Below are 8,920 nucleotides of genomic sequence, written 5' to 3' on the forward strand. Positions count from 1 at the left end.
TTCCATCCTCTAAGCCATTCTTGCCCCCCTAAAGCCTGAAAATACTTAACACACAAATCACGGCATCGAATGGTATAAAAGGGGAATTAAAAATATATAATTTAGATGTCTAGGTAGCAAGTTTTCAACCATAGAATAAAATTGGGAAGGAATTGTAAAATCATGCAAATCATATGAATAAAGGAGTAAAGAGTTGATAAAAACCACCCAAATTAGCACAAGATAAACCATAAAATAGTGGTTTATCAATTATACATCTCTTAGATGAATAATCCACGACTTCGTTGGAGATTTGGAGACATCAGTTCAGTTGAGGTACAGGGCGATTACGGCCTTTGTGGTATAGGCTAGAATCAATGGAGCAGAATTCTCTGATCCGAAGATCCAACCATGTTTGTGGCGCTTTAAGTAGGATCACCAAGGGAATGGACTACAGGAGCTTCACCCCCGTTTAGATTGGATGACCACTGACCTGACGTTTGATCTAAAGCAGAGGAGATTAATGACCACTAACCTGGCATTAATCACTTACATCCTGCCATGGAATGAATTATCAGAAGTTGAAGTAGACAGTGAGAAAAGTTGATCTAGAAGGAGGAAGCATCTCCGAAGTCTCAACCGTTCTCTTATCAATTGCTTTCACATCTATCCAGTAATACTTTATTTATTCTATTTTTTATACGTTCACTACAAGAAAAATACCCATTCAAGTACATTTGAAAAGTGTAGCCAAAAGTGAAAAAAAATGATGCCTTAGGCTACGGCTATGCTTTCTGGGCTACGGCTACGCTTTCTGAAGTGATTCCTATTCGGCCGTTGCCTATTCTCAAAGGCTACGCTTTTCTGCACCAAGGGCTACGCTTTTGGCGTTTGGGAATAGGCTACGCTTTTCAAGTGATGCTGTCCAGGACCAAAGGCTACGCTTTTCAGCTTCCATTTTTGCCAGAATAGGCTACGCTTTTCAACACTACTGCATCACTTGTAAAGCGTAGCCACATTGTATACCATAGCTATATTTTTTAAGTGTAGCCTTAGGTACTGTATATAAGTGTAGCCTTAGGTCTCTTTTTTTGTATACTATAGCTACTGTATATAAATGTAGCCTTAAGTCTCATTTTTTCTCTCTCTATATATTAATACAACATAATAGTTAATATGATTACATGTATAATAATTCTGCATTTTTATTTAAATAAGTTGAATATTATAAAATAAAAATAAATACATAATTATACTAAATAATTTTTTTAAATAATAAAAATTATCTCTAACCAAAATATATTTATAATAATGATCCAAAAATACTAGAATGAAATTAATTGTAAAAATTCATACATCTCACAAGGACATTTTTTCAAGTACACAAGGACAATGGTGATCATGCACAGCCTACATGAGTAATACAGAGTGATAAAGGTTCAGTAGAGTTTCTACTTAGCTGGTCATATCACCAAGATGATGATGACAAACTTTTACTTAACACCAAACAACATCAATCTCACATGTGCTTAAATTCCATGCCAGGAGTTAACTTTCATTTACTTCCATATATCACTATCATTCACATACAACATCTGCACAAAAGCATTGGACAGTATCTGCTGTTAAAACTGAGACTTGTCAAGATTGTCAAAGTAAGGATGATCAAGTGCTGCCTTGGCAGAGATTCTCTCAACAGGATTATACTAGAGCATTTTCTGCACGACAAAATATCTAGTATAGTCAGTCCTAAGTTTGTACAGAAGATAAGTAAACATATTATTATAGCCAAATTGAAGGTAACATGAATTCTAGTTATTTCAAATGCTACAATAGATAATACTTCCCAAGCAACACCTTGTGAGCTACTTCAGATAACTTAAAAAACTTTAGATATATTACTATGTAGAGCACTGTTTAACAAATGCTATTCAAGTCCAGTCCAGACCAGTTCAACCTTTGAACTAATATTAGAACTGCGAGTTTCTACCGCTATTAGAATGTAAAGTGAGAAACTAATCATCTTGCACCCTTGCATCAATAACTTCATTGTGTTTAGGCCCTAACATTGTTGCTTTACAGTTATCTGTCCTCACTTTAGAGGATCCTATTCTTAGGAACTCATTAGAATAATGCTTTTATAGAGGAACACTAACTGTGAGAAGGTCTACTCCATCAGGTCCCAAAGTTGGCACAGTCCTCGCCAAGTTCTGAGGTTCCCACTTTGGGTAGGTATGCCAATCACGAAGCAAAGTAACTCCCAGCCATTGCTCCTCAGTTGGAGTTCCCAAAATCCTGGAAAGATCAAATTCAACAAAAGTAGTTAGTATGAAAGTGAAAAGGCAGCAGAAAAATTTTTCTTTTTCCATGATCACCATATATTTCAGAGCAGTTTTCTTTAACACTGGTCCATTCAAAGTTGTTATCAGATTCTTGTACATAAGGCTGAGTAAAAGAGCAGCAATGTCAAGCGGTTAATATTGCAATCTGTCTTTTCCACCAAGTAAGTTTCAAAGAAGTACATAAAGAGATTAAAATCCTATATGTTTCTGACATGTAATATTACCACAGTCATACACAGATTAAAATCATTTTCAGATGGGGCACAAGACAACTCAAAGTTTCTTTTCAGTTCATTTTAATTTCGTGCAACAGTAACTTGCAAAGTAGTACAACACGAAATGGAAAATCTGAACTGACAATGAGTCTAACTCATTTATTGAACAAATTTTGGCATGGAACTGAAAGGCAGAAACCATAATACCTGACTTCAATTTCTCATCCGGCCCAGTCAAGGGCTTTCTGAGCTGGTTCGGTCAATGGAGGATGCTCAGGGCTAAAGAAATACAGGTCAGATTTCCCAAGTAGCTCTGCTGTTTCTTCTGGTACTTTGAAAAGAGAAATTCAATTGGCTCTCAAGAATTTTGCAGCTTTACTTGTTCCTAAAAGAATACAAAAAAAATTATTTTAGTGCTTATGAGTAGAAGAAAGGCACAGAGCTATAAATTTAGAAAATGGATTCATTCAACTTCATGAAATCAAGATGGAAGGACATTGCTGGAAATCAAATTTCATTTAGTATCCAATCCAAATTCTGACCTGACCTTCCCATGATCTACAACCATAAAATTTTAAGCATATTAAAATTCTAAACTTAATCCACCAAACTTTTAACTATAGCTGATGCATCTGAATTACTCAATAGTAGTCCAAGTTTAAAACTATTGCTTATTTAAGCATCCACACAACATAAACAACTAATTCACAAATGTGGTATAAGGATATTAGATAAACAAGCTAAGTTATGAAATATTGAGTGTATAAGCATAAGGCCATGGCAAAAAAGAACTAATAACTATGCAAATGAGCAGTTCTAAAAAAGGAACAAAACAATGCATGCAGCCATCATGATCAGATCAGAGTAAAGAAAAATAAGAGTCATAAGAGCAATGCATAATTTTCTAATAATCTGTTCTCATGAAGGCTCTTTAAAGGAAAATGAACTCAGTTAATTTTCGGGTGGTGGGGAGGTGAGATAAAAATCGAACACAACCCTTGGATTTCATGGCCAAAAGCAAATTCATATACAGCTTTTGCAGCAAGCTTTATGTACATCCTTTGTGCACCATTTACAACCAGCAGTGAGGATCATGAAATGGTAATTGTAGATATGGATTCAAGTTAGATTCAGAATTCAATTGTGTAATCTACGAACTAATAAAACTTCCATAAGAAAATTATGAAAGCAAAATCGAAGTGAGTTGTACAATAATAATAATAGCAATAACACACCTCTCGAACTTCCTTAGCACTCTGTATGGTACCTAGGCTAGCCTGCAACAGAAGCATAAGATAAGCATCATCTTGAATAAACATAATATAGCAAGCTAAGATAAGCATCATCTTGAATATGCATAATATAGCAAGTAGTCTCTTACTTGTTTAGTCAGTTAGAACTGGAAAAAACACAGAAGATCAAAAGGGTTCAATCTACAAAAATGCTTTCATCCTCTTATCCTTACCATAACCCCACAATCTCACCCAAACCTCATTACGGGACTCATTTGTTCCTAGGCCATATCAAAGAAACACAAATAAGAAATGAGCAGTACCTGCAGGCGCTGCACCCTTTCAGATAAACTATGAACCTCATCAGATGCTCGCTTTTCTGCATTTGATAATGCTTCGTTTTCATGCTTCAAAACAGATAACTGACAAATAAGGGGAGGCAGTGAGTTAATAAATAGGTACTAAATCAAAATGTTACAAAAAGTAAATTGATTTTGGGTGTAAAGTGCATGTGAGCTTAAAGTTCAGAGAGGTTAAATTACTTTTTTCACTAAAAATTAAAAAAAAATTACTATTCTAGGAATACCCGAGAAATGGGAATATCAGTACAAATACAATATCAATATGACAACCATTTTACATTTTTTGTGCCAACATTCTCAAAGAAATATTAACACGTGAAAGAAAGATTATACAGCCATACAGGACTTACTACTAAGCTTGAACAAACATAGTCTGTAAGTGCAAAATCATAAAGCCTTTGCCTTTGCCTCAGTCTGGATTTTAAATATATATATGCCTTTGCCTCAGTCTCTTTCATGTTAAAAGCCTTAGTTAGCTCCAAAATATCTCTAAATCAGACTGATTAAGCATGAAAAAGGCAAGTATCAATAGATTATAAACCATGGCAGTTTGTCAAAACATTGAATATAAAAAAGGAAATGGGATTCACAAGTTATAATGCAGTCAGGACATAAAATAAAATAAAAAAATCAACATGAAACTTAATTAGTGATGATGTCTTGGCATAATTAGAAATCAACCATATATCTTGGCAGCTTCCACGATGATTCTGGGCAGCTCCAGTGATGGTGGAAGACCTTCAACAGCAGCCAAACAGAAACGTTGGTTCCCACAGCAGTAATGACAGTTACAGTAGCACAAGGAATCCGAACTCAACGAACTCAAGGGCAGAAATAGCTCAGGGCAGTGGACGCTGAATATGATTAGGACGGCAACAGGGAAGTAGCAACTCACCCCCACTAGTGGCTCCAATCGCAGCAACTCCAAATCGACGGCAGCAGCGGCTTGAACGGCAGTGGCGACGGAAGCTCATTGACAGTCGTGGCTCCAGCGACAAGCCCTTGTAGCGGTGGCAACAGATCGACAGGGATTCAGTCTCAGAAACAAAAATACAGAGAAAATAGACAAGCTGTATATTAAATCACAGTAAATACCACACATCTTCATCAACAACAGCATGCATGTTATCAAATTACAGTTCACAAACCCATATTTTGAGAGATTAAAAGCCCCAAATTAAAACCCCTAAAATAGGAACCCTAAGCCACTGATCAATTTCAGAAGCAAATAGAAATCAATACATACCTATTCAATGATGTGAGCACAGCAAAGACGATGATGAGAAGCACGGAGATGACGATGGTGAGAGCGGCGCAGCAACGATGGTGAGGGCTGCACAGCGATGATGGTGAGGGCGGCACAGCTTCAATCAGTGCAAGCGATGGCGAAGAGGAGTGACGACGGTCAATGTGGATATGTGCAGGTGAGCCGTGAACGGGAGGCGACGACTCTGAATGGCGAGAGTGAGAGGGTTTTACGAGGATGAAGGTGAGTGTATGTAATTCATCCTATACAAAATTTGAAAGGAAAAAAAATCAATACAAATCCATTTGAGCTACTAGTTTTACGTTTTTCAAACTGGTTCTTTTTTTTACACTGGAAAACTGGTCCTTTAAGGATTAAGTTTAACCTTTTTTTTTCATCATTTACAAATTCTTTTTTTTTAATACTTTTTTTTTTACATACAATCCTTTTATATTATCTTACTTGTTATCGAATGTTTTTAATACCAAAAGTAGGTGGTATAGAAGAGAGATGTACAAAAAAATGTTGTATATATCATTCCTCGCTATATAATGTTGGTGATTGTTATAATATCTAAAATTTAGTGCTTAATTTATTAAAAATAAAAAATTAATATTTAATTTAAAATTATTAAAAAATGAATTTTAAATATTAAATATTTAATTTAAAAAATAAGTTTTATAAATTAGACTAAATTTAGAGACAAGATAATTGACCACGTGATGTCTTACAAAGTATATTAAATATTACTGAAACATAAAAAATGTACGAGCTAGTAACTAGTAACTCATCAGTTTGCTTTCAGGAAAAAAATGAAAAAATTTACTAAGTGTTAAGTTTTTTGCTCTAGATATATTAGGCATCACTTTTAAAATGCACCCAAAACTTAACAAATAGGCTACTCTTTAAAAGCATCTCCTTTGATACGAAAAGTGAACCTATAGATATCAACCTACGGCTACGCTTTATAAGTGATTTCTATAATACCTAAGGCTACGCTTTTTAAATGATGCCGCATTTGTGTATTCTTTTCTCTTATAAAAAGGCAACACGGGAAAAAGCGTAGCCTATTCTATGAATAGGCTACGCTTTTCAAATGTAGCCTAAAAAAAGTGTGGCTGAATGGGTATTTTTCTTGTAGTGGTTTTTCCACAATAACTATCTTTTGTATCCACCTAACTAAGATCTACAAGATAGCCATTACTTGTTCAAACCAACAATCTCCGTGGGATCGACCCTCACTCACCTAAGGTATTACTTGGACGACCCGGTGCACTTGTTGGTCTATCTATGCAAATATTGCGGAGTCAATTTCGTGCACCATTTACCAAAAATACACAAGAAAAGGATTAGAGAGAAAGAGGGTGAGGAAGAGACACACATAGCAACAATTTCAAAATTATAATACAAATGCTATTAAAGTACCAATTTCAGTTGCCTGAATGCACTTATTAGCCTCTTTCAGTCTTTTATTTATAGCTTCAACTGACACCATACGAACCTAAAAGGAAATCACAGAAGAACATCATGAAACATCATAATAACATCATTCATTTCAATTATAATAAATAGTTAAAGCAAGCCAACAACATCAAATTATTTGAAAGATATTGTCAACCAAATCAGAAAAAATAAAAAGTCAGAACAAATAATCAGAACCAACAAGAAATAATCATAACCGAAAATCCTAAAAACAATAAAAACAGAAACAAATCCTCGGAAAAAAATCAGAACAAATAAATAAAAAATCATAAAAAAATTAAATAATTTAAAGCTTAGCAAAATGAGAAAAAAAATCAAATAATTAGAAGTTTAGACAAATAAAGAAAATAGAAAATCAAGTTAAAACCCTAAACCAAGAATCGAATCTTTACCACCGACGCCAGTGTTGCATCCGGCGCCGAGCTCGGCGGAGATGCCACCGATCGTTTCCTTCGGGATCCTGCCGCCGATTCATGGATAAACACCAGAAACGTCGGCACTAGCAGAATGAAGGTTGGCGTTGACGGGTTGCCGCTGATGAGTGGCACTGTCGAGTGGTGCTGACGGTTGGCGCGACACAAGTGAGAGAGGGAGACGGTGGCGTGGGGCATGAGCGACGAGGGAGGGATGTATGTAGGTGTTGCGACGGGTTGGAGGGAGGGGTTGTGACGGGTTGAGAGAGGGAGATAGCGGCGTTGTTGGGAGAGGGAGTTATGGCTGTGAACGGGTTGTAGAGATGAGAAGGGTGAGTGACGACGAGCTAGGGTTAAATGATTTTGGAAACAGTAAAGTAGTGTATGTTGCTAATGTTATCATTTCTACTCTAGGTTTATAAGTTAAAACTTAGAAAAAAATTAAAGTGTGAAAAAAATGGGAGGAAAACTAAATTTTGGAAGGAGGGAACTCTATCGGTACGTTTTTGTAGAGTCCCCAAATAAACACAGGATATGGGTACACTTTAAAAAGGTGACCATTGGAAGACTAACTAGCTATGTTTTTCAAGCGTGCCGATTTTTCTCTATGGCTATACTTTTTAAGCATGGCAAAAAAAGCGTGGCCAAATCACAAATCATTGGTCACCCTCATAAAAACGTGCCGATTTTTTTCTATGACCACGCTTTTTAAATGTAGCAAAAAAAGCGTGACCAAATAACAAATTAGTGACTACCCTTATAAAAGCGTGATTATTGACCACTTTTGACCACGCTTTAAAAGCGTGACAAGAAAAAAGTATCTCGATAGATCTTTTTCTTGTAGTGACACGAGTTTATATATATATATATATATGTATTAGATGATATATAACTATCTTTGATGAGGGACGTAAGTGGAAAGAGAAAGATAAGGTGTGCTTGTCAAGGTGAAATTTGAACGACTTTAATTTTATAAAATTGATTTTAAGTAAAAATAATTTTATACTAATATAATTTGTATTTGATAATTCTATACAAAATTAATTTTGATAGAATAAATATTATTTGGATAATGTTAATTAAAATTATTTTTAAATTTTTTTCTCTCAAAGATAATTGATATTATTGCAATTTCAATGAAGTAATCACAATACATCTAATGTTAAGTGCATAATGGCAGCAAAATAAATACAGAGGGGATCTCCCAATTAAAACCACAGAGAACTAACCAAAATGCATAATAGTAGTAAATAGAGCATTTCAGTGCCCAAAGTTCCTCATCTTTGTTCGAAAGGAGGATTATTGCAATGTCTTCCATGTCTTGCAAATTTTTCTGCAAACAATAGTGTTCAGGATAGAACTTCTCCAAGCTTAACGTTTCTACTGTCAAAAATCATCAATTTCTAGCTAGCCATACTAATAGGTATGCCATTTGTGACCTTTTCTCTTTGAAATCTGTTTTTCTTTTGAGATTGTCTATTAACTACTTCCATCATTGCCATTCCTCTAGATACGAATTTTTGGGTATTACACTTGCTATCAGAGATTTGTTCCACACATCTTGGATTTATAGACACATCATCTGAGTATGCAAAAAAGTTTTGGCTATTGACAAACACTTGGGACAAAGTTCGCTAATCTGAGAGAAT

At 35.2% G+C, this 8,920-nt stretch overlaps 1 protein-coding gene across 3 annotated transcripts; it reads right to left on the minus strand.

Annotated features, from left to right (window-relative positions):
- Nucleotides 1-2,172: 2,172 nt before the first annotated feature.
- On the minus strand, nt 2,173-5,152 carry LOC110272668 (nuclear-pore anchor). Of its 3 annotated transcripts, XR_008010503.1 has the most exons (6): nt 4,812-5,152; nt 4,481-4,629; nt 4,092-4,190; nt 3,772-3,813; nt 2,744-2,921; nt 2,173-2,274 (listed from the first exon to the last, which is right to left on the minus strand). XR_008010503.1 is itself a non-coding variant. In XM_052262807.1 (5 exons), exons 2-5 carry the CDS (start codon nt 4,586-4,588, stop codon nt 2,895-2,897), a joined length of 276 nt encoding a protein of 91 aa, XP_052118767.1. In that variant the 5' UTR covers nt 4,589-4,629; nt 4,812-5,152; the 3' UTR covers nt 2,563-2,894. The 3 variants fall into 3 exon arrangements, 1 of the variants encoding a protein (XP_052118767.1); XM_052262807.1 differs by lacking the exon at nt 2,173-2,274 and having other exon boundaries at nt 2,563-2,921; XR_008010504.1 differs by lacking the exons at nt 2,173-2,274; nt 4,481-4,629 and having other exon boundaries at nt 2,562-2,921.
- Between the last annotated feature and the right edge of the window lie 3,768 nt (nt 5,153-8,920).

Source organism: Arachis duranensis, chromosome 6, assembly GCF_000817695.3.
Source record: "Arachis duranensis cultivar V14167 chromosome 6, aradu.V14167.gnm2.J7QH, whole genome shotgun sequence".
Classification (NCBI taxonomy): domain Eukaryota; kingdom Viridiplantae; phylum Streptophyta; class Magnoliopsida; order Fabales; family Fabaceae; genus Arachis; species Arachis duranensis.